General features: G+C 44.6%; 2 protein-coding genes across 2 annotated transcripts in view; one reads left to right on the forward strand and one right to left on the reverse strand.

Moving 5' to 3' along the window:
- CDCA7L (cell division cycle associated 7-like) lies at nucleotides 1-19,979 on the forward strand. The gene is made up of 10 exons (XM_006832285.1): nucleotides 1-138; nucleotides 3,131-3,133; nucleotides 7,571-7,705; nucleotides 13,848-14,213; nucleotides 16,571-16,642; nucleotides 16,740-16,907; nucleotides 17,487-17,612; nucleotides 18,377-18,526; nucleotides 19,364-19,500; nucleotides 19,949-19,979. Exons 1-10 carry the CDS (start codon nucleotides 76-78, stop codon nucleotides 19,977-19,979), a joined length of 1,251 nt encoding a protein of 416 aa, XP_006832348.1. The 5' UTR covers nucleotides 1-75.
- Nucleotides 19,980-20,894: 915 nt separating this feature from the next.
- The window catches only part of DNAH11 (dynein, axonemal, heavy chain 11), a 436,577-nt gene continuing 432,851 nt past the window's right edge, over nucleotides 20,895-24,620 (reverse strand). The window contains 3 exon segments of the mRNA XM_006832223.1: nucleotides 20,895-21,142; nucleotides 21,822-21,962; nucleotides 22,357-22,469. Of these exon segments, the coding sequence (XP_006832286.1) occupies nucleotides 20,895-21,142; nucleotides 21,822-21,962; nucleotides 22,357-22,469 (502 nt within the window).

A 24,620-nucleotide genomic window follows, 5' to 3' on the forward strand; every position in this document is an offset into this window, starting at 1 on the left:
CCTAAAGAAGTAGCTGACATTTTTAACGCCCCTAGTGATGATGAGGATTTCGTCGGCTTCCCAGATGATGTTCCCATGGAAACTCTCTCATCAGAAGAGAGCTGTAATAGTTTTGACTCATTGGAGTCAGGGAAAAAGGTATGGTGATCCCTCCCAAGCAGGTGTGTTTGTGGAGGCCTCTATCTGGATTTGGATTCTCTTTTATTTGAACATAGTCTGAGATTGGTGATACTGCTTTGCCTGTCGAGCAGTTTATGAAGTGTTATGTGCCTTTGTGTTTTCAGAAGCTAAGGTACCTAATTTCACTTTTGCTTTTTTAATCCTTATTTTATGTACAGTAAACTATTTTCTTAAATAAAAAGACCTCACACGATCAAATCCATTTTCTTTCCCCTCTCAGGGCTGTAACCTGTGGCGAGGTTGTATTCAGAATCCTCCCACATGGTTGGCAGGGGAGGGCTGGCCCGCGTAGCGATAGTCCACACCGAGGAGTGTGACAAGGCGGGGTGGGTGTGTAGTTACTATGAGACAATTGCATCTCTGTGGTCCTGGAGCGTGTTTCTATCCGCACCTCGCTCTTGCGATTGCTGGGGAGAGCATTATTCTCTATAATGACTCTGATCTGTAGCAGACACAAGTTGCTGTTTTCTGAGAGTTTGTTTCCTGGGGGGCTGTATTATGTCTTAGCAATAGCATGGCCGATCAAAATACCTAGTCTTCAGTGGCATTTTCTTTGTAGTTCATTGTGTCACTCAGAATTCCTCACTCCGCCACCATAGCCTAGTTTTCAAAGGCTGCAAATTAAATCTACCGTGGTTCAACTAGGCAAGTACAGTTACGGAAGCTGTTCATTACATGTAAGTATAAAGTGGCTGCTTGGAGTCCTTGGATGGGGCATGTGATTACGCACTCAACTAACTGACAGATTAGCGATTCAAACCCACTCACAGGCACCTTGTAATGCAGGCCTGGTGATCTGCTTCATAAAGTTCACTTGACAACCCAGTGGAGCAGTTCCACTCTGCACAGATGCAGTCTCCTGAGTGGGAATTGACTTGACACCTGCTTACTGACTTGGAATGCTGTATTCTCAGGTTGTAGACTTGGTTGGAGCTGCTCTTTCTTTGGTACTCAGGAACCTTCCCAGTGCCCTGCAGTCCTTGTCTTAAATGCCTCTACTTTTAACCCCACCGGCCCCTCCTCTCAGTGCCCTTGATCTCTTTTTGTCCGTTACACCTTTTTTCCCTTTTTGGCGTCTCTTCCTTTTCCTGCCCCCAAATGTGAATGTTCTCCAGAATCTTGTCTAATGTCCTTTTTTTCTCGTTTACGATCTCAGTGATTACCTCTGCATTCTTTGTTTGTAGCTTGGCTCCTCCCTCAAGCCTCAGATCTATTTTTGACTTGTCTTCATTGTTCAAGAAAGATCAGAACCTCTCATTTTCCCTCCCACACTGGCCAGCTCTTTGGCTTCCTGGTCTCCACCTCCATCTTTGGTCTGTTTTGACTCTTGTCTCTTCCACATCCCAGGCCCCCATTGAGGAGCTGATTGAACTTTGCTGTGTTCCTGAATCCACCTTTCTCTCTCCTCCCTCTTCAGTCACCATAGTCATCATTACCTGCTGTCTGAATGATCATCCGTTCATTGTGGGATCTTGTCACTTTCAGTATGGTTAGGCAGTTGGGGTGGACAGAGCCCTAGACTCTTTGTTGAGCGACTTTCTTGAGCCATCTGTGTAGGATGCATGTGAATGGTTGAGCATAGAACCTGGCACGGAGAAACCATAGAAATACAGCAGTTGCTGTTGCTATTCTGTGAAGACCACGTGGTTGAGCTGTTCTGACCCCAGTCTGCTGCCTTTGGCTGGGACAGTATACCTGGAGCGCTTTGTACTGATTGCAAGGCATCCTCCTACGCCCCTGGAAAGATGCATGCATTGTTGTTATTCTGTGACTTGGGATGAAATTGGCACTCGGGGAGGTGAGATGCTTTGCCCTAGACCTCACACCAGAGAAGAAGCTGAGCTGGGATGCTGCAATCCAGGGGCTCATTCAGCTGCCACCTTGCAATCTTGGCAGGTCTTAGCAGGAGAAAGATGAGGCAGTCTAATTCCGTAAAGATACAGTCTCCGAAACTCTGTGGAGTTTTACTCTGTCCTATAGGGTTGCTGTGGCATCTTGCTATGGTGCTGTGGGTTAATACACTGGACTACAAGGTCAGCGGTTCAAACTCACCAGCTGCTCCTTGGAAACTTTATACGGGGTCATGATGGGTCAGAACCAACCTGATGGCACTGAACAACAGTAGGTTTGTTGTGAGTTAGAATCAGCTTGACAGCAGTGTGGTTCCACCTCTTGAAGTCCCCGGCTGTACAGGCAGTTACCATACCCACTGCTAACACAAACATTTGAAGGTTCAGCTTTACCAAGAGGCACCTCTCAGGAAAGGCCTGGTGGGGTACTTCTGAGACAGTCTAGTCCGACACACTTGGAGTCATCATGAGTTGGAGTTCCCTCAGCGGCCATTGGTTTTCTCCTATAGCCATTTTCTGCCCAGTGTGCTGCAGCAGACCAGGAACTCTGCTGCTTCCGTCACCATGCGTAATTTGGCCGCAGCTGAGCGGTGCTCTATGCTGCTTACCCTGCCTGCCTGAACTTTTCCTTGCTTTAAGACTCTCTCCATTCAGGCCCAGCTCTAATAGGACTTATTCCCCCAAGTCTTACTGTTTTCCGCCTCTCTGTGCCCGTATTTCCGTCATGCCTTCCTTACAGCATTAACCTTCCTTTGGTCATTTGTGGTCCTGTATAGCTCCTTGGTGTGGTGCTGTGGGATAAACGACTGGACCAAAAGGTTGGTTTGAACCACAAGGTCGGCGGGTTCAAACTCACTAGACGCTCCTGGGAAACCCTGTACTGTGTCACTATGAGTTCAAACGAACTCGACAGCACTTAACAACAGCAAATGGTTCCCTTGTAGACTGTAAGCTCCTGGGAGGAAGGAACGTCATACTTGAGTGGTATTTTCTAGCTTTCTTGGTTCTGACTGTCCTCATATTGTCTCTCCTCTTGCTTTGAGCACCAGGCACCCCTTACAGAATGAGGACCAGAGGGTGTTTAATCTATCATGGTGTAGCAGGTCATTGCTGTCCGCTTTGTTTGTACATGTCCCATGAGCTTTGAAATAAAAGGCTCATGGTAGACTCAGGTCCCTGAGGTACACCCCTTGCTGCTAGGCATTAATGTTGCTGTTGATTGCATGGTTGTTGTTGCTCTGCGACTTAAGGGACCCCATGTGTTACACGGTAGAACTGCTCCATAGGGTTTCCCTTTCTTTTTTTACTTTTATATTTAACTTTTCATTGTGAATTGGATGAAGGTTTTACAGAGCAATAGATAGGGTTTTTTGTTTTGGCTGTGATAATTTTAGAAGTAGATTGCCAGACTTGTTTCTTTCTTGATGCCACTGGGTGGGTTTCAACCACTAACCTTTTTTTTTTTTTTTTCTAGTTCCAGAATATATATATATATTTAACGTTTTGTTGTAAATTATGTGATAGTTTACATGGGAGAACATTAGCTTTATATTCTTACTGTTGTATATCATTTCATTGCCACGGTTACAATCCCCTCCATGCATCATCAACCAACCAAAGGGTATATACCTTGCAAGCCTGCCCCCGGTCGTCAGCACACAGCCCCTCTCCCTCTCCCTCTCTCTGTCTAAAGCCCCCAGCTGCTCTATCTCCACATCATCATCATTGCCTCCATCTCAGGCATCACTGCTTCTCTAGGTAGGGTCCCGCTTTCCGCTCTTCTCCATTGATGGTCCTAGGGACCTCCGCTCCTAGACTACAAAGTTAATCACTCCCCTCCTTTTGCTACAAAACATCTACCTTTACATTTCCAACCCACACAGTCAGTCCTGATAACAATTTATTCACTATTGTATCACAAGAGACCTAGTTGCATCTTCTTTCATCAGCCCTGCCCTGATAGATTGGATACTACACAGTGGAGATTCTACCTTCCTCCATGCCCGCTGGATCTAGGCTCCCTCTTGAAAGCTTATAAGCCAGTCACTTCTTGCCTTTGTAGCCCCCCATTTTGACTAGCCAATGTCCAAGTTGCTCATCCATGTCTACTCTGTGTACAGAGGGGGTGGGAATGATCCTCTCTGTAAACTTGTTCCCTCTTTTGAGCTACTGCATCCCTAGGTGTAGGTCAAGGTCATCAAATTGTACCAGATTACTCTTTTTTTCCTCTTCTTTCTTCTTCTAGTTGAGCTCTGATCATCCAGTCATTCAAGCCAGGTCAAATGGGTATTATCTGCAAATGTGGGTGTTCTTGTGCCCTCTCTTCTTATCAGCTGGACGCTTCACTCTCCATTCTAGTCCTCTGTGGCTATGTCACTGACTCTGGGCCCAAGAGACCCCAGGTCTTGCCACACTGCTGGCCAACCAGGTCTCCACCAGGGTTCACAGGAGTCTATTGGATGTTGTAAGGCTTAGCTTGCAGCTTCATTTCTGTTTTTCTCTCACTTCCCCTTATCAGTGAAAAACATGGTCACCAATAAGAGTGTGTATTCCCATTGAGTCATAGTCTTGGAAGGGGATTTTCCCTGAGGGGACTGACCACTTGCCTTGATGTCTCCTAGGCGAGCAACTTGCTTGTTCTTGTAGTAATCAGTCCAACTGCCTATGTTGTTTTATATTTTTCAAGAAGTATCTTCTGTTCTTCTAGCTGCTCCAGGCTGGTCTGTTTGTCCTTTCAAGTGGAAATTTTCGACCTCAGAAGATTCTGGATGGGGTTCAGGATTCCACCTGTGGTCTTATGTATTGTAGAGGCTCCGCAGGAAGCCTCCTTCAGTGGGCATCTTGTAGCTCCATTTTAGGTATTCCAATCAGTTATAGGCAGAAGACGGACTTACAGGCTTTCTATGGTGATATTTCTCACTATTCCTTTCCCTCCCCTTCAAGTGTCTATTTTTATAATGGTATGCCAGGGAAACCAAGATTCAAAAGACAGCCAAGCATCTTAACATTATTCCCCTCTGTCCCCTATTCCAGCCATGTCTCAATCCCTGTATCCCAAAGTCCTGTTGTTCCAAGGTTGTGCATACATCATCATTTACCTCTGTCCCTCTTAGCCCATGCATACTGCCTAAATGTTTTCCCATCCGTCTTGTTCTTCCATTCCCCTCCCCCTTCTTGTATATAGCCCGCCTCCCTAGCACCCAAACTATCTGTGTCTATTATCTACCCTGTGCTCCACCTTCCCCTCCCACCCCTCACTGCACCCCTCACATCCTGGTAACAAGCAAAGAATCCCCCCCACTTTAGTATGGGTTCTTTTTCTTAGTCTTTTATAGTAGTGGTCCTATGCAGTATTTCTCCTTTTGTGACTAATTTCACTTAACATATTGTCCTCAAGTTGAACCACTAACCTTTTAGTTACGAACTGAACGCAAACCATTGGTGCCACCCAGGAATCTTAGCATTGATTTTGAAGGCTAACAAGCAGGTCTCCTAGAGTGAGGAGTTGTGCAAAGGTTGAACCAAGAATGAATGCAGAGAATTCCAGGGAGTGAAGAGTGGCTTCACAAAGTCCTATGTAAAAGCCATTTCTGCACGTTTGTATTAGGGAACCAGGAGCACATGCCTCAGGGTAGGAACGCGGCTCCGTTATTTTTCTGTCAGAATTGGCCCCTGAAGACATTGATTTCTTTTGTCTAACCACTGTCCTGTCAGAGCAGTGCAAGGTATCTAGAGATGGAAGGGGTCCGGGGACTGAAAGCGTGGAACTTTCTGCTCCAAACCTTGGCCTGTTGCCTTCTGGCCCCAGCAGGGGCTTTGGAGATAGAACAATTTACACGGGACTCTGTCAGCAGATGTTTCCTGCCCATGGAGGCACCCGGCTCAAAGTGGTTTTCCTCAGGAGCCAGTAGTATTGCTTTTCCTTCATCATAAATCCTGTCCCTAGTTACCCACCCTGACAGCAGCTTCAAGAAGCTGTGTGAATCAGCCCTCCATGGGTATGCCGACTTTGGTCTCCTGCAAACATGTCTGAATCTCACTTTAAAGAGACTTCTTTTTGTGTGTATTTTTTTTTTTTAATCCCTCCAAGCAGCTGCACCACAGCAATCAACAAAGGAACAAAGTAATTTAGCTCCCAGCAAACTTACTCCAATTACCCATAATAATTCATAGGAGACATTTTTAAGCTTAAAAAAAATGCTGGATGTAGGCATTTCTTTCTCTGTATCCCTGTAAGTTTCCCCACTCGTCTATTATATCTATTTTTCTCCAGAGATTATCTGAGCCCGAGGAAGTATATAATTAAAGTCAGGGGAAGGCAGAGGGGAGATAAAAATTCTCGACCAAATGTGTTGTTACGAGGGGTCATTGCTATATCTGGCAGGGGAGGACGGAGTAGAACATAGACTTGAGCCTGGAGAAGCGTTGCTGGCTTGAAGCGGGAAGGTTTGTGGGGTCTCCCTTCTGATCTGCTTGTCTCGCTGACTTCTCTTTAAAGCATGCTAATGAGAGAGCCAAGTTTCTTTCTTTTGATCCCTGGATGGTACAGTTGGTTACGTGCTAGGTTACTAACTGTAAGATTGGTGGTTCCAGTGTACCCAGGGGAACTTCTGAAGGAAGGCCTGGCCACCTGCTTCCAAAAGGTCATAGCCTTGACTACCTCTTGGAATATGTAGTTCTACTCTGACACACATGGGGTGCCATGAGTTGGAATTGACTCTAATGACTTCTGGTTAAAGTTTAAGAAAGGTATTTTCCAATAATGACTTTCTCTTCTTTCTTCTTTGAGGTAGTCACATGGTATCTCTCCATCACTTGTAGTAGCTCGAAGGGCTGCTCACTTGTCCCTTCGTTCAGGGAGGAACTCGCAGGAGCCAGGGGGGTTTCAGTCTGCCATCTATTACCTACACCATCAAAGGGACTGTAATCATCCAGCTTCAATCCCTTCAAGGGCAGGTAGCGAGGGGTGTGAAAATCCCCAGCCATCTGCTTCAGGGGAACCTTGTCATTTATGAGAGCCCCTCACTCTTGAGGGGAGGCCTGCTCACCCCTTGGGACAGGGCTCAGGCTGGGATGGCTAAGGAAGGAAGGCCAGCTCAGGGAGCCAGGCTTCCCCTGCACGGCTGCCTCTTTCCATGTGATTTTGTTCTGTGTGATTGGCCGCTGTGCCAGGAGACTGAATTCCATCTTAACTTACTGTTCATTGAAGCAGCTGCCTAAACTACAGCCATTCTGATGCTTTGAAACAGTCTGTTTTGGTGGTGGTTGTTGTTAAGTGCCATCAAGCCCATTCCGACTCATAGCGACCCTGCAGAGGATTCCGAGGATCTGCTGGTGATCTTGGTTGGACCTCTGACCTGGTTCAAACTGACCTTGCAGTCCAGCGCATTAACCCAAAGCACCACACTTAGGGCTCCCTTCATTTTGGTGAGCTTGAGAAAATGTGAAAACTCACCAGCCATTCCTTGGGAACCGGATACAGGCTATGAGATGGAACTGACTCGATGGCACTTAACAACAACATGTTTTTAATCCTGCAGGATGTATGCTTCCATTCCAAGTACTTCACAGAGGAGCTAAGGAGAATTTTTGTAGAAGACACTGACTCAGAGACAGAAGATTTTGAAGGATTTCCGCAGAGTGATCTGAAAGTAAACAGTGACTCAGAAGTAATGGTAATAATTATCGACGTGAAGTTGTGTGGGCTGTAATATTTTTAGTTCTGTTCCCCAGTTGTTTTTTTATATGTGAGAAGTCATTTCACAAATGAAAAGATTTTACTTTTTCTTATAGATTTATTGTATAAGCAAATTAACATAATACAAAAATTGCCACTCTTAGACTAATCCCTGTTCCACTAGCCCACTCTTCTCTTAGGAAATAAGCCAGTTGTCGTCTTCTGCCTTTGGACGCTTCTCTTCCAGACCTTATAAGGAGTCTCTTGAACCTTTTTTTTTTTTTTTTAAATCTTTTCATTCTGTCATGGAGAGAAACAAGTTCCTTAAAACTTTTTTCTAATTGAACCTAACTAATTAGGCAAAAATTTAGCTGTGGTACAGACTGAATTTTCATAGGCATTATTTTGTCTTTAAAAAATTTTTTTTTTAAATTTTTATTGTGGTCAGATAATGCAAAATTTGCCATTTTAGCCATTTTCTAAAAAAATGTTTTATTGTGAATTTATGTGATAGTTTATATGGGAGAATATTAGCTTTACATTCATCCTATTGTATTTATCGTTTCATTGCCATGGTTACAGTCATCAATCAACCAAAGAGTACACCCGCAAGCCTGCCCCCTAGTTGTCAGCACACATCCCCTAGAGTCCCCAGCTGCTCCATCTCTCCACTTCATCATCTCTGTCTCTGTCTCAGGCGTCACTGCTTCTCTGGGTAGCGTCCTGCTCTGCTCTTCTCCCTTAGGTCCCAGGGACCTCTGCTCCTAGACTGCAAAGTTAAATCACTCCCCTTCTTTTGCTACAAAACATCTACCTTTACATTTCCAATCCACACAGTCAGTCCTGATAGCAATTATTCACTATTGTATCCCACAAGAGACCTGTCTGTATCTCCTTTCATCAGTTCTGCCCTGACAGATTGGATACTACACACAGTGGAGTATCTGTCTTCCTCGATGCCCTCTGGATCTAGGCTCCCTCTTGAAAGCTTGTAAGCCAGTCACTTCTTGCCTTCGTAGCCCCCCCATTTTGGGTAGCCAGTGTCCAAGTTGCCCATCCCTGTCTACTCTGTATATGGAAGGGGTAGGAATGATCCTTGCTGTAAAGATTTGTTCCCTCTTTTGAGCTACTGCATCCCTACGTGTAGGTCAAGGTCATCAAATTGTACCAGATTACCCTTTTTTTCCTCTTCTTTCATCTTATAGTTTAGCTCTGATCATCCAGTCATTGAAGCCAGGTCAAGTGGGTATTATCTGCAAGTGTGGGTGTTCTTGTGCCCTCTCTTCTTATCAGCTAGATGCTTCACTCTGCACTCTAGTCCTCTGTGGCTGTGTTACTGACTATGGGCCCAAGAGACCCCAGGTCTTGCCATACTGCTGGCCAACCAGGTCTCCACCCAGGTTCATAGGAGTCTATTGAACATCGTAGGGCTTAGCTTGCAGCTTCATTACTGTTTTTCCCTCGCTTCCCCTATCGGTGATAAATGTGGTCACCAATCAGAGCGCATGTCTGCTTGTGTATTCTCATTGAGTTTTAGTCTTGGAAGGGGGTTTGCTCTGAGGGAACCCGACCACTTGCCTTGATGTCTCCTGGGCTGGCAACTTGCTTGTTCTTGTAGTAATCAGTTGGACTGGCTACATTGTTTTATATTTTTCAACAAGCATCTTGTGTTCTTCTAGCTGCTTCAGGCCTGGTCTGCTTGTCCTTTCAAGGGAAAATTTCCCACTTCAAAAGATTCTGGATGGGGTTCAGGATTCCACCTATGGTCTTATGTAATACAGAGGCTCTGCACGTAGTCTCCTTCACTAGGCATGTTGTAGGCCCATTTTAGGTATTCCAATCAGCTATAGGCAAAAGACAGATTTACAAGCTTTCCATGGTGTTATTTCTGGCTATTCCTTTCTTTCTCCCTCGAGTGTCTATTTTATAATGGTATTCCAGGGAAACCAAGATTCAAAAGACAGCCAAGCATCTTAACATTATTTCCCACTTTTGCTCATTCCAACCATGTCTCACTCCATTTTAGCCATTTTTAAGTATACAGTTTAGTGGCATTAATTATATTCTTGAAGTTGTGCAACCATTACCACTATCTATTTCCAAAACTTTACCCTTATGCCAAACAGAAACTTGGAAACCATTAGGTATTAATTTCCCACTCACCCCTCTTTTTGTTGTTGTTGTTAGGTGCCATTCAGTCAGTACTGACTCAGAGCGACATTATGCACAGCGGAAGGAAACAAACAGTGCCTGGTCCAGAGCCAACTTAATCATTGTCGCTATGCCTTGAGCCCACTGCTGCTGCCATTGTGCCAATCCATCTCATTGAGGGTCTTCCTCTTTTTCTGGGAGTCTCCACTTTGTCAAACAAGAAATCCTTCTGTAGGGACTGGTCCCCCTGATAATATGTTCAAAGTATGAGACACGAAGTCTGGCCATCCTGGCTTCCAAGGAGCACTCTAGCCAGAGTACTTCTTTCAACACAGAACTGTTTGTTCTTTTGGCAGTCCATGGTTCTTTGGGCATTCTCCTCCGACACCATAACTCAAAAGCATCATCAATTCTTCTATGGTTTTCCTTATTCCCTGTCCAACTTTCACATGCATGTGAGGTTATTGAAAAATACCATGGCTTGGGTCAGGCACACATTAGGCAATATGTTGTTTGATTTCTTTACTGCTGCTTTCATGAGTGTTGATGGTCGATCCGAGCAAAATGAAGTCTTTGACAACTTCAATCTTTTCTCAATTTATATGGATGTTGTTAACTTGTCCAGTGGTGAGGATTTTTGTTTTCTTTACATTGAGATGCAACTCATAATGAAGGCTGTGGTCTTTGATCTTTATCAGTAAGTATTTTAAGTCCTCTTCACTTTCAGCAAGCAAGTTTGCATCATCTGCATATTGCAGGTTGGTAAAGAGTCTTCCTCCAATCATGATGCCACATTTTTCTTCATATAATCCAGTTTCTCAGATTATGGGCTCAGCATACACACTGAATAAGTATGGTGAAAGAATACAACCTTGGCACACACCTTTCCTGATTTTAAACCATTCAGTGTTCCATTATTCTGTTCGAACAACTGCTTCTTGGTCTATGTACATGTTGCTCATGAGCACAATTAAGTGTTCTGGAATACTCATTCTTTGCAGTGTTGGCCATAGGTTGTCATGATCCACACAATCGAAAGCCTTTGCATACATAGTCAATGAAGCACAGGTAAACATCTTTCTGATAGTTTCTACTTTCAAACAAAATCCATCTTAGATCAGCAGTGATATCTCTTGTTCCACATCCTCTTCTGAATCCAGCTTGAACCTTTGAAGGTACTCTATCAATGTATGCTTGTAACTGTTTTTGTATCATCTTTAGTACAACTTTACTTGCAGGGGTATCATTGATTACTGTCTTATGATTTCTGCTTCCCACTGGGTCACCTGTCTTTGGATTGGGCACAAATACAGATCTCTTCCAGTCATTTGGCCAGGTAGTTGTCTTCCAAATTTTTTGGCGTAGATGAGTGAGTGCCTCCGGTGCCACATCAGTTTGTTGAAAGATTTCAATTTGTAAACTTCCTCCTTCAGGTCACTGGCTCTTGATCATATGCTACCTCTTGAAATGGTTGAACATTGACAATTTCTTTTTGGTATTCCTTCTGTCTTTTGATGCTTTCTGCATCATTCAATTTCTTCTTCAGTTCCTTCAGCTTGAGAAATGCTGAGTGTGTTCTTTCTTCCCTTTTGGTTTTCTAATTTCAGGTCTTTGCATGTTTTGTTGTGCTATTTGACTTTGTCTTCTCGAGGTGCCTTTTGAAATTTTCTGTTTAGCTCTTGTACCTACTTACTTCTTCCATTTGCTTTAGCGTCTCTACACTAAAGAGCAAATTTCACAGTATTTTCTGACATCGATTTTTGGTCTTTTCCTTCTTGTCTTTTTAATGATCTTTTGCTTTCTCCTGTATGATGTTCTTGAGGTCATAGAATTTCTCTGGTCTTCGGTCTTTACTGTCTAATGCATCAAATCTGCTCTTCAAATGATCTCTAAGTACAGGTGGGATATATTCATGGTCATATTTTGGCTCTCATGAACTTGTTTTAATTTTCTTCAGCATTAGCCTGAATCTGCTTTGTGTATACATTTGACTGTTCTCCACATTTCATATAAAGAATCATATAATATTTGTTCTTTTGTGATTGGCTTATTTGACTTTGCACAATGATCTTCCATGTCCTGGCATCTGTACTGGAATGTCATTTGTCTCTGTGGCTACATAGTCTTCCATTGTTTGTCTTTATCACCTTTTGCTTGTCCACTTGTGTCCATTGGACATTGGTGGTGTTATCCCTTTGGCTATTGGGAATAATGCTCCTATTGTTGGAGTCTCTGCTTTCAACTATTTTTGGTATTAAAGTATGGAGTGAAATTGTTGGGTCATACGGCAGGCAGTTAGTTCTAGGCTTAACTTCAGAAGAACTACCAAACCATTTTCCATGTCTGCCAGTAGTGAGTGCGTGAGGGTTCCAGTTTCTCCACATCCTCACCAACACTCAGGGTGCGTTCTGGATTTAGATGCTTCATGCTTTTAGTATAAACAATGTGGGCCAGCGTGATTCTGAGGGAGATCTCTCTGCACATCGTCATTAAGAGACTTATCAGTTGTTCTCTGTATTCCCTATGGTTAGGCCCATTTACTCTCCAGGGTAACTTTAAAGAGCAACATTGAATTTACTGAAACGCAGGAATATTTTTGTACCAGCTGAGAAAACATACTTTTATCCAAAAAATTACATACTACTATCTTCCTCCATATCAAGGTAAAAGATGAAACGAAGTTTAAGCCTCTTCACATGCACAAGTACCTAAGGAGCAAGTTTTGGTTTGGCATGGATCCTGCATAGGGTATAAATAAGCAGTGACTCCTCTTTTTGTTTTGCCCTCATCTTTTCCTAGAAGAGCTTGAGGTATGAAAGCTCTAATGGTAGGCTGCCTTGTTGGATGGTGATGCTTTCCATGAATAGAAATACCCAACTGTGCCAGCTGTTGGCCCCGGGTCTCCTTTGGCTCTCTATAGAAGCTGTTTGTGTGGCAGCTCTTGATTCTGGCCAGTCAGCCCCCACATTCTTGCCAGCAAGATACAAAGATCGTTCCAAACCCTAATTGGTATTGTCTCCTCTTACTGATTTATCTTCAGTTCTTTAGCTAAGTGATCTCTGGTGAGTCGAAGAATCTCTGTCTGCGGGGTAAAAGTACTCCAAAAGTCTTGTTGATATTTTATTTTCCTTAGCTTCTATAAATTTAAGATACATATTGTGTACTTTGTAGTAATTATGGTGTGGCGCCATAGGATAAGCACTGGACTGCTAACCACAAGGTCAATGGTTCAGAGTCACCAGCTGCTCCTCAAGAACCTTCACAGTGTTGCTGTGAATTGGAACGGACTTGAATGGCACTTACCTTCAATATATAATATACAATTCAGGGCATGTTCATTTGCAAACATTACTTGAAGACTCAGAAATGTCATTGTTGCCCCTCATCTAGTTGCCTGCCCACCCTAGTGAGAACGGGTGGAAATGTCTCTCCCATCTGACAAGGAAGCATTGTCCTCACCTGGTTACCAGCTGTGACACATAATCGCCCTGCAGGGGTGCTGGCTGACCTTGTAGTTACTGTGGAGTCCCACCTCGTTGGTGTTTTTTGCCTAAAGCCTGAATGGGACATATCACCAGGAATCGGTAGTAGTACATTGCTCGCCCTTTACTTTTACTCATTAACAAACTTCTTGAGCATTTAGTTGAAGAGTTCAGTGGAACCTAATAGGATAGCAAAGAAAGCTTTCAGTGGTTCATCTTTTTCCCAACAACAATGTCAAGAGTTGTTAAGTGCTGTCAAATAAGTTCTTACAGTTCTTACTCACCCTGTAAAGAGTTTCTGAAGATATTATCTTTGTTGGAGCAGAATGCCTCATCTTTCTCCCATAGAGTGGCTGGTGGGTTCGAACCATCGACCTTATGGTTTGCAGTCCAGTGCTTATCCTGCTGAGCCACCCCACTCCCCAATGTCAGAGTAGTTCTAACTAAATATGTATGTCTCTTCCGAAGGCCTCTTACAGAATGCATCTCTGTTCTTTCTTTGGTTAGTGCATGGAGTCAGATTTCAGTGATGACAGCAAAGCATCTTCAGTGAGTGAGGAAGAGGAAGAAGAAGAAGAAGAAGAAAAGGCTACATCTAGAAGCAGGCCTAGAAGAAGCAGCCTCGGCCTTCGAGTAGCCTTTCAGTTCCCCACCAAGAAACTGGCAAGTCAGTCAGAGAAGAAAAGCAGTTCCTCAGAGCCATCCCGCTCTAGCTCCTGCCTCCAGGGTAAGAAGAAGGCAGTTCTTGGCAGAGAGAGGAAGCAGAGGGAAGAGTCTGTTTCTGAGTCTGAGGATGACTCCAGGGATGAGGACCCAGAGAGCTCAGATGCCCTGCTGAAAAGGACCATGAACATCAAGGAGAACAAAGCCATGGTAAGGCTCTGCGCGGGCAGCCTGGAGACCAACTGTGGGCTCTGTCCAGCACTTTGCTGAGGCGCACCAAGCTCCTTTGTCCGTCCAGCTGCTGTTGCTTTGCCTTCTGTCAGGTAAATGTGGTCCGGGTATTATATACCCATTTTCTCATCCAGTACCCAGAGCAGGAATATAAAGGTATGTTTGGAGGATCGGAGGGTTTATAGGAGGGAACAGTCACTGGAGAAGGATGTCATGCTGGGTAAGGTGGAGGGTCAGAGAAAAAGAGGAAGACCCCCAACGAGATGGATCAGCCAGGTGGCGTCATTGATGGCGTCAAGTGTGGCAGCGGTAGTGAGGTTGGCCCAGGATCGGACATTGTTTCGTTCTGCTGTGCACGGGGTGGTTATGAGTCGGTTCTGACTCGATGGCACCTGACAACAACAACAAGCCAGAGCAGGTGTTCCATGATTAACTCTTATGCTCCAGTTAGTGCCATGAGCTAATGCTGCTATTGTTTTATCAGGTTACGTTCTAAATAAACAGCGGTATCGGGCATGAGATGGCTCAGTGGTGGTCTGTCCATAGCAGAAAGAAGCTGCAGAATAAACAAGCTGTCCCTAGTCAGGGTGGTAGCTCTCAGTCCAGACTCTGCTCTCTGGTGTTGAACAACTATGCTTTTGAGACATCATCTGAAGGAATGGAAGATTCATAGGAAGAAAACCAGCTCAAGCAGTTTTCATTTTAAAATGTCTTCATCAGAGTAATTAGTTTTAGTGTTCCCATGTGGGAGCAGTATCTGTTAAAGCTGATCGTTGACTTACTGATTTTGCTGCTGTTGGTCACTGCCTTAATATAGTCCAACTCAGAGCCAAGCTCTAGATGGTTTCAGAGGAGCAGCAGGTGGGTTTGAACTGTTAACCTAAGATTTTAAAAAATATCCTACCACTCAAACACTTACAGCAATTTGGTGCATTTTTTGTTCCTTTAATGTTTACCTTTTTTAAAAAAAAGGATACAAGCTTATGTATCCAATTAGAAGCCCTGGTGAAAGGACATAGCTATTAACCAAAAGATGGGCCGTTCAAACCTACCAGCCACTCCACAGAAAGATGGGACAGTTTTCTTCCATAAATAGTCACAGCCTTTGGATTCGGAAGCCCCAGGGGTGGTCAGAATCCATTCGCCTCGACGGCAGTGGGTACACAACTCAAAATTTGGGTGTATAAGCATAGCTTGGGGAGATTGTGGGTTTGATTCCAGACGACTACAATAAAGCGAATTGCATATAAATGTTAGTACTGTACTGTAGTCTATTAACTGTTGAAATGTGAGCATTGCTGTTGGAAAAATGGTGCCGGTACATGACTGCCAGTTTGTGAAAAACGCAGTGTCTGCAATAAAACGGGGGTATATTTCTCTGATCATATATATGTGTATATGTGAACATCTGTGTATCCTCCTCCTGGTGTGCTGCTCTCATGATTAGCAGTCCAATGCTTATCCAAGTTTGGCAGTTCAAACTCACCAGCTGCTCCTTGGAGAACCTAAACAGGCTTACTATGAATCAGAACGGACTCGGACGGCACAGAACAGCAGCGGTGTATCATACCTAAAAACAATAATCTCTTTAAAGCCTGATTTTTAGTCATTTTTATCCTAAGACCTGTCTGTTTCACAGAGGGGAATTTTTAGCATTCTATTGGTCTACATCTTTAAAATAAGACTATGCCATTATTTTTTCATCGACACCATACATTTGTATAAATTGAAAATGAATCCCAATGAACAAATTTTCTGATGGGCAAATTGTTAAGTGCTGTCAAGTCGATTACGACCCATAGTGACCTTGCATAGGGTTTCCGAGGCTGTAAATCTTTACGGGAGCAGAAAGCCTTATCTTTCACCCACAGAACTGCTGGTAGTTTCAAACTGCTGATCGTGAGATTAGCAGCCCGATTTGTAACCACTATGCTGCCAGAAATCTAATAAGGTGTTTGGGAATAATTTATCGACAAAGGTATTAACTCTCAAAGAACCAGGAGGATCACCTATTCGAGCCGTTTCTTTGAACACGGTGCAAGTGAGGTTCAGGTGAGCAGGGTCAAAATCTGGCCTCAGACCTAGTCTACCCCAGGACAGCTGTTACCGTGTCATTAGGTCCTAATATTTAAGGAATGAGCATACATTCTATTAATTTATATGATATCAGCATCACCTCTGGAGACAAAGTCTTTAAATCGGAGGTTAAAAGTATAACACTTGTTGAGGTTTTAGGTGAATTCAGGTTGTCCTGAGCTCGCACGGTGTGGTAGGTGTTGGCTGGACTAGATCTGGCAGTACTAACATGAAATCCTTTCTTTGGTTTTGCACTTCAGCTTGCTCAGTTACTGGCTGAACTGAACTCTATGCCAGATTTCTTTCCAGTGCGAACCCCCAACTCAGCTTCGGTAAGTGGAATTCCTTTCAGTTACATAAACCAATATTGGCATAGTAATCTATCGCCAAGAACACACCTGGTGCATGTGTTTGTGGTCTTGGTTTCAGAAGAAAACTGTGCGGCGGGCCTTCTCGGAGGGACAGATGCCACGACGCATGAACCCCACCCGGAGTGCTCGGCCTCCGGAGAAGTTCGCCTTGGAGAGCTTCACTGTGTCGACTGCCAACTTTGCAGAAGAGTTATACAGTTTCAGAAGAAGGAAGACAATTAGTGGGGTATTTACTGCAATAATGAACTAGTTATTCTTTGCCTAACTAAGCCAGTGGTCCTCAAAGCTGAGCAGATGTTGTGCTCGCTCACGGGCTTGTGAAAGCACAGTGTCTAACTCAGTTTTTCCTTGGACTGGGGCAGCTGAGAAGATGCATTTTGAGGTGGTGCTTGGTCCTGGGAGCACCCTTTGAGAAGCACCATTGCGCTGCACTGTGGAGCAGCTCAGTGGTCATGACCTACCTTGGGCTCCAGTAAACGTTATCCAGACTCCTTGGGTTTGCATGTAGGAATGGGCAGTGGTTCCTTCTGGTCCTCCGCTTGATGAATGGGACATTTTAAATGCTTTCAGCCTGGAGGGAGCAATGGTGGGCTTGGCTTTTTACTTAGCGATAGCCACTTGACTGAACTTACCTGAGCCTGACGAGTTTAAAAGCCAGTAGTCGTCCGAGTTTCTTGTTTCTTGTTGTATCACCTGCCTAGAAAGCAGCTTGGCAGCATCTCAGTGGATGAGGGGCAATTAGCAGAGGGCTAATGCTGATGGTGCTGGAGTACGGAGGGGTTGTCTGCTTGTGTTCATTTTGCAGGGGAAATGCCAGGGGTACAGGCGACGTCGCCGTGCCTCTTCTTTTCGGCCTGTGGAGGACATCACCGAAGAGGACTTAGAAAACGTGGCCATAACTGTCCGAGATAAAATCTATGATAAAGTTCTGGTAAGTCAGTATATTATGAAGAGTTGGAGGCACTGGATTTGAGAGTCTTGCACTGTTGTTCAGCTGTTGGAAGTCCCTTGTGCCACTTCCACGAGGGCTCAGAAGGCAGGCTGTGACGGGGAAATTCTGTAACTAGGAAATGGAGCCTCTAGTAGCATAGTGGTTATGAGTTGGGCTGCCAACCTCAAGGTCAGCAGTTCAAAACTGCCTGTGGTTCCATGGGAGAATAACTGGGAAACGGAAGATAGCTCAGTGCAGACTTCCTATCAGGAGAAAGATCTCTCTGGGGGTGCATATAATTTTGAGGGAGATGGGTATATTGTATAGTTTTTTTTTTAACATTGGGCCTTATTTTTGCTCATATAATAACAGAAGACTAAAGTTCTGAGTTGAATTTCTTGTAAATGAAGGTAGGGGGCTTTGTGTTCTTTGAGGGTTCTTGTTCCATAAGTAATGGACACTGTCTTAAGGTAGTATGAAAATAAAACACAGAGGGAGACCTTCAGCACCCTGCTTGAACTCTCCGCTGGACTGGGCTCTGCCTCCCCCTCTCCACCTAGGTCATTTTGTTCCTTTTGGCCTCGGCTGCCTTCATGCTTCTTTCTGTAGCCTTAGGGCTCCAAATTGCTTACCATCTACTGGACAGTGCCATCGCTTGTACTGCAGAAGCAATATGATTGATTCTGGGAGGAAGGTTAAACAGCCTCGGGCTCCCTGGGCGTGACCGTAAATACACCCTCTGCTCATCTACATTACTCCTTCAGGGCAACACTTGCCATCAGTGTCGGCAGAAGACCATTGACACCAAGACGGTGTGCCGGAACCAGGGCTGCGGAGGCGTGCGGGGGCAGTTCTGTGGGCCGTGTCTGCGGAATCGCTACGGGGAGGATGTGAGATCAGCTCTGCTGGACCCGGTAGGAACGGTTTGCATTTTTTAAGCCTGGGGATCCTTGGACCGAAAGGGAAAGTAGGGTTTTCTTCTGGCCCCAGAGCACGACTTGATGGGCCATTCTAAACTGCTTCCATCTTCTTTAACCTTGCTGTTGTGTGCTGTGGAGTCGGCTCCGACTCAGAGCGACCCTACACAGGGTTTCCAAGGCTGTAAATCTTTACAGGAGCAGACTGTCTCATCTTTCTGCTATGGTACCGATGGTAGTTTCGAACTGTTGACCTTGCGGCTCACAGCCCGATTCGTAACCACTACGCCTTAAGTAAACTTAAAACCTCCCTATGCCTCAGTTCCCCCGTCATATAATACTAACCACAGCACTAAGTCTGACCTTACTGCGCCTGGGCAGTCTGGCTCTGACGGGCTCTCCAGCTGACAAATTATTTCATCTAACAGTCAACTCCTGGGAAGTGGAAGACCTACGTCTGTTTCACCGTTCTAAAGCCAGATGCTCCTTCTAAAATTAGAGCTGACTGACTGGGGCAAGTGAGCGCTGTAGCTGCGAAAAGGGCCTGTGACTGGTTAATACTTTGTCAGCCCTTTGAAATTCGTTAATTTTCAGACAAGTGCATTCTCACTGTGCACGGAGCCCTTCTAATATTAGAGCTAGCCCTGCTAAAACCCACCTGGTTGTGATTTTCCTTGGGTGTCGAGTGATTTGATCCACCTGGCCAAGCACCTCGAAAGATAGCATGTGATCTGAATCTCCCCCTTTCCAGGACCCGTGAGCATGTGATCTGAATCTCCCCCTTTCCAGGACCCGTGTGTAATGGGTTCACATCTCCCTCCATACCTGTTTTAGGACTGGATGTGTCCGCCTTGCCGTGGGATCTGCAATTGTAGCTACTGTCGGAAGCGTGACGGCCGCTGTGCCACAGGAATCCTCATTCATTTGGCCAAGTTTTATGGCTACAATAACGTGAAGGAGTATCTGGAGAGGTAAGTCGGGTCCATCTAGGCAGTCTGTAAACCAGACAGCTGATTTATAGAAACCGAAGACAGTCAGAGTAGGACTGTGCTCAGAAGCTAAGTTGTTGGCAGTAGATTTCCAGGCCTTTATTCTGAGGCAGAGTTGTAGCAGCCACATACATGAATGGTTTCCACCACTCCGGACTCTGACGTGTACTTGGGACAAAGAGAATTATGGCATGCAAGTTTCACTTCTGTAACAAGTGTAAAATATGGTATTGAGCCCTAGGAATGAGGTGGGTCCCTTGAGAAGCCTGCAGGGTGTGTGCACTACTACATCATTAAGAAACACCCCAGTTCTGGCTTTCATACTTTCTTTTTATACTGAGAGTAGTTTGAAGCTGAAGAGACTAGTGCTGTTTTGTAATTCCCTCTGTCCAACAAACGACTTTATCCAACGGTTTTCATTTTTTCTCAGCTTACAAAAGCAGCTGGTAGAAGACAAGTAAAGGAATCGGTCAACTCACCATCGATGACTCCGGCAAGACATGTCATGCCACTTGTGCCTAAGATTTTTTACAGTTGTGTTTTTATACAGAAATTCTTTGTAGAGCATATGTTTCAAAAGAGTTCTCAGGAAAAGAGCAAAAGCAGGCGGCATCTACGAGTCTAATATACATGTATAATATTGATACTTGGGTGTAAACTGAATTGTTACAAGCATTTACCTGTGGAAAAAGCACAATTTACATGGGGGTGGAGTGAAAACCCAGGTAAGTTACAACAGAGAGAATATATTAGAAGCAGCTCCTGCCTTGTACATTGTATAACTCTCTTCCCTTGTATGGTCATAGGGATTATATATACTGGCTAGTTTTTCTTATCATGAGTGACCATTGTTATCAGACCAGTCTGCTTTGGGCCCTAGGAAATTAATGCTAAAGAAGTTTTCCCTAAATTACCAAGACAAAGTGCAATTAACCACAGAACTCTAGAGTACTAGAGTTGTATTTTTATTAACCTTTAAATGCAACAAAACAGTAGCTGTCAATGCTAGACACTGGGGCTCAGAGTGCTGCTGGTCGGCAGGAGCATCCACCTCTTCATCCAAGCCTTGTTTCTGTCCTGGGCTACTTAAGCACTAAAGTCCCACTTAATGATGGGAATCTCCAGCCATATTGCTTTGGAGACTTGTGTGCCTGTTCAGTGGAACCTTGAAAAGACACTGTATTTGGTTGAGGGACAGGTGTCTTGGGGTTTCAGACGGCTGCTTGGGATGAGCATAGCTTCTGAATAGACATCTAGCATTTTTTTACATTTGCGCTTTTTTTTTTCTACCCTTAAAGCATGATGTTTTACGTAATTAATACATGTGTAAAAACTAAAATTTACATGAAACTGGAATATGTTTGGTGCCCACGGCTTTATGCTTCCAGCAGCAGGGCCACGCCTGCCAGAACCCATTTTGCAGTCTTTTCTTTGCTCTTCAGCCTGAAGGTCCACACGTAGTTGGGGCCCCTCCTTTTGGTTTTGTACACAGGGCACTCATAGGTGTGTTTGGTTTCCTGTCTGTCCACGGGTATGGCTTTTGCGAAGATGACTGGCATCATGGACGTCAGCTCCTTGAGGCGGGCTTCAGCAATGGTACCTGACTGCATGTCCCACCTGGCACCTACGGCAAAACACAGGGAGTGCAACCGTATTGCATATTGTAAAGATCTTTGTTGTTCAAAGCAATAAATGTTCTAGTTTCGTCACGTTATGACTTGGTGGTAGTCTTTTCCTGAATTGACCTGTAATTGATAAGAAGGAAGATGGAATCCCTGCTGCTTAGAAGCCTTTTCTGCATTGGAAGTACATACAAGGTTAGTTCAATCTATGCTCGAAAACTATATTCAAAAAACATTGTAAAAGCAAACTACTAGTAGTCCTCCCCCTTTAAAAAAATATGATAGATGTTACAAGAGCATGCACAGTCCCTCCTGCCTACACCATGCTCCAGTCACCATTAGCTTCTCCTGCTGAGCCTATAAACATTTGAACTAGTGGTGCTTCCTTGAAATAAACTTGGAAATCTAGTAGTAAAGCACTTTGTTGTTAAGTGCTGTCGAGTCGGTTCCGACCCATAGCGACCCTGTACAGGGTTTCCGAGGGTGTAAATCTTTACGGGAGTAGAAAGCCTCATCTTTCTCCCGTGGAGCAGCTGGTAGTTTCGAACCGCTGACCTTAAGGTTCGCAGCCCGATTCGTAACCACTACGCTACCAGAGCACTAGATTATGCAAATTTAACCAGCATTGCCCCAAATGCCTCAAAGTTTGGCTCAACTTGAACACACATCCTGGCCCCTTACCTTCCATGAGGAGCCCATGGAGGTACGCGCCCTCCCTTGGGGGATGGCCGTAATCTTCCTTAGTCTTCTTGGTAACATCAACAGTCAAGCACATTTTATCCAGTGGCCATTCATTTTTTCGAGCCATGGTCTGCATGATTGCTTTGGGAGGAGAGGAACCAGCAGTGAATTGTATTTTTCAAAAAACAGAACCAAGTTGTGCATGATGACAATGATGATTGTGGAGCCATGGGTATGTTGAGGCGCACTTTGCTTCTTGAGGATTCCTACAGGCTGCATTAGGGCAGACAGGGGCTGCCAAACTAACCATGGGCCAACCTCTCTCTGCACGAGAATGAGCCACACACACTCTGCTGCTGGGGCCTCCACTTTCTCACCTGACATTTTACCTCTTGTGTAGTTGGCCAGGGTCATTCCGATTCCCTTTACAGTAATGGCAGCTTCACGCAGATTGTTGCAGGGCATGAGAAGCAATCAAGTCAAGATAAGGGAACCTGTGCCCAAAATATGTACAGTTGCCTGTCTCAGCCCTTACCTGTTAAAAAGGACTGTGGGTTGAAGAATCCAGAGAGCCACACCACAGCGGGAAGGACAAGGTCTTGGGTCCAGGTATCCAGTTCTCGGCATCGCAAAAGGAGGTCATTAAACCTAGTTAATGGAAAAATCGAATCAAACCTGCAAGTCAGTTCTGATGAAGAGTTCAGCTTTTACAGAGGCAAACTGCTACTTTGTTTTGTAGAGAGGCTGGTGGGTTTGAAAACACCAACTTTCATATCCAGGTTTGTTCTGGTTAATAGGTGGTAGTCATTGGGTGCCTTGAGTCAGTTTCAACTCATAGTGAACAACAGAGTAAAGCACTGCCTGACCCTGTGCCGTCCTCAGTTGTTCTGGGTTAGAGCCCGCGTTGCTATGACCTTTGAGTCATAGTGACCATGAGCTATCCACCTTGTGGCTTACAGTGTAGTGCCTACACTACAGTCACCGCACTGCTCCTTAAGCCCATGTTAAAGTGCCGTTGAGTCGGTTCTTGACTCATAGGGATCCTAGTATAGGGATTCTGAAGAGCAGCTGGTGGGTATGAACTGCTGATCCTACACGTGCCATACATTAAGCCCATAGAAGGTAGAACACTTTTTTTCCCATAAATCGTTACCTGATGGGTTTGTAGGACACTTTCTCTAAAGAGCAAGGGCGTTTTGGTTTTTGCTTATTGTTGCAATTTTTATACCTGCAGATCTTGTTAACACAGGGCAAGAACCACTATCATTTATTCAACAACTATTTAGATCCTCTTAACGAAATGTGTAGAGTCTTGATGCGGCGCTCTAGGATCAGCACTGGACTGTGAACCACAAGTTCGGCAGTTCGAACCCACCAAGCTGCTCCTCAGGAACCTTGTACAGGTTTGCTGAGTCAGCATCGACTCAACAGCACTTAACAACGGTATGTGCGGCTCTGTGGGATAAAGCACTGGACCACAAGGATGGAGGTTCAAACTCACTAGCTGCTCCTTGAAAACCCTATACAGTGTTATTATAAATTGGAATACTTGATGGTACTTATTAACAAGTGATAATGTGGTGCTTACAAAGGTGATCTTTGTTTTAATCAGACTGGCCCCTACATAGTGGTAGTACAGATACAGTGGGAACACCAGAAGGAATGTCTGTTGAGGATGGTTACAAGACTAGAGTTGACAGAAGAGGTGGTAAGCAGCAGAAAAGTGTGTAAAGAGGTAGGAGAGTACACATGATCATTGCAAGGGGGAAAGCAGAGGTTACTAAGGAAAACCATCTACGTCCACTGCAGTTTGTATGCTTTCTCACTAAAGGAAATCAGGAAATGTATCCTCACATTTTGCAAGATAGGAAGTGTCTACAATCTACCTATGGGGGAAAGCCTGCTCATTGGAGCCTAAAGGGAAATGACCAACTGATAGCATTATGAAACCTTGAAATGTAGGTGAATGGGACAAGAATATGGGAAGAAGCAGAGAGGAGAGCCACTACGGAACTCCCTAAAAGCCAGCAAAGTGATCCTCCAGGAGCTGGCACAGGGTGACCCAGGAAGCTTCCTGGGGCTTGGTATGGTTCAGAAAAGCAACGGACAGCAGGCTTGAATCACTCCAGCAAACCCCCATTGTAAGAAATGTCTGCCTAGGTGTTTCACTGACTGAGCCGGGAAGAAGGAAAGGATATATAAACCTTCACCACAAGGAAATTTCCTGCTTGCTTAGAACATGCCCCTGCCCCATTTTAAGTCCTTGCAAATAGCTTCTGTAGGAAACATCTATTTGAAAATGGTAACAGAATAGCATAGGTTCTACACAATGATAAGACCAAGGAAGAAAAGCTAAGAATAGGAAATGCACTGGTAGAAAAAAGAACCTCAGTATGTTACCACTAACAGAACCAACAGATCCATGTTGGAAGAAGTGCAGCCAAAGTGGTCCTTGGAGGCCAGAATGGCCAAACTTCGTCTCTCATACTTTGGACATATTGTCAGGAGGGACCAGTTGCTGGAGAAGGATACCATGTTTGGTAAGGTGGAGGGAAAGAGAAAAAGAAGAAGACCCCCAATGAATGGATGGATTGGGCCAAGTGGCAGCATGGATGGGCTTAAGTGTGGCAACAATATAGAGATTGGCCCAGGATCGGGCAGTGTTCCGTTCTGCTGTGCATAATTAGGTGGCTATGGGTTGGTACTGACTCGATGGTACCTAGCAACAAGGATGGAATTGCTGCTAAGTAATTTTCAACAAAATGAAACTGAAGTGATTACCTGTATAAACAGAGCTTA

Source organism: Chrysochloris asiatica, unplaced genomic scaffold, assembly GCF_000296735.1.
Source record: "Chrysochloris asiatica unplaced genomic scaffold, ChrAsi1.0 scaffold00006, whole genome shotgun sequence".
In the NCBI taxonomy this organism is placed as follows: Eukaryota; Metazoa; Chordata; class Mammalia; order Afrosoricida; family Chrysochloridae; genus Chrysochloris; species Chrysochloris asiatica.

Bases quoted from the DNA above. Each gene is read 5' to 3' on its own strand.
- CDCA7L (XM_006832285.1), top strand. From the start codon at position 76: ATGGAAACTCTCTCATCAGAAGAGAGCTGTAATAGTTTTGACTCATTG. The intron at 16,908-17,486 runs GTATTTACTGCA...TTCATTTTGCAG, and splicing joins GAAGGAAGACAATTAGTGGG to GGGAAATGCCAGGGGTACAG. The intron at 17,613-18,376 runs GTAAGTCAGTAT...TTACTCCTTCAG, and splicing joins AAATCTATGATAAAGTTCTG to GGCAACACTTGCCATCAGTG.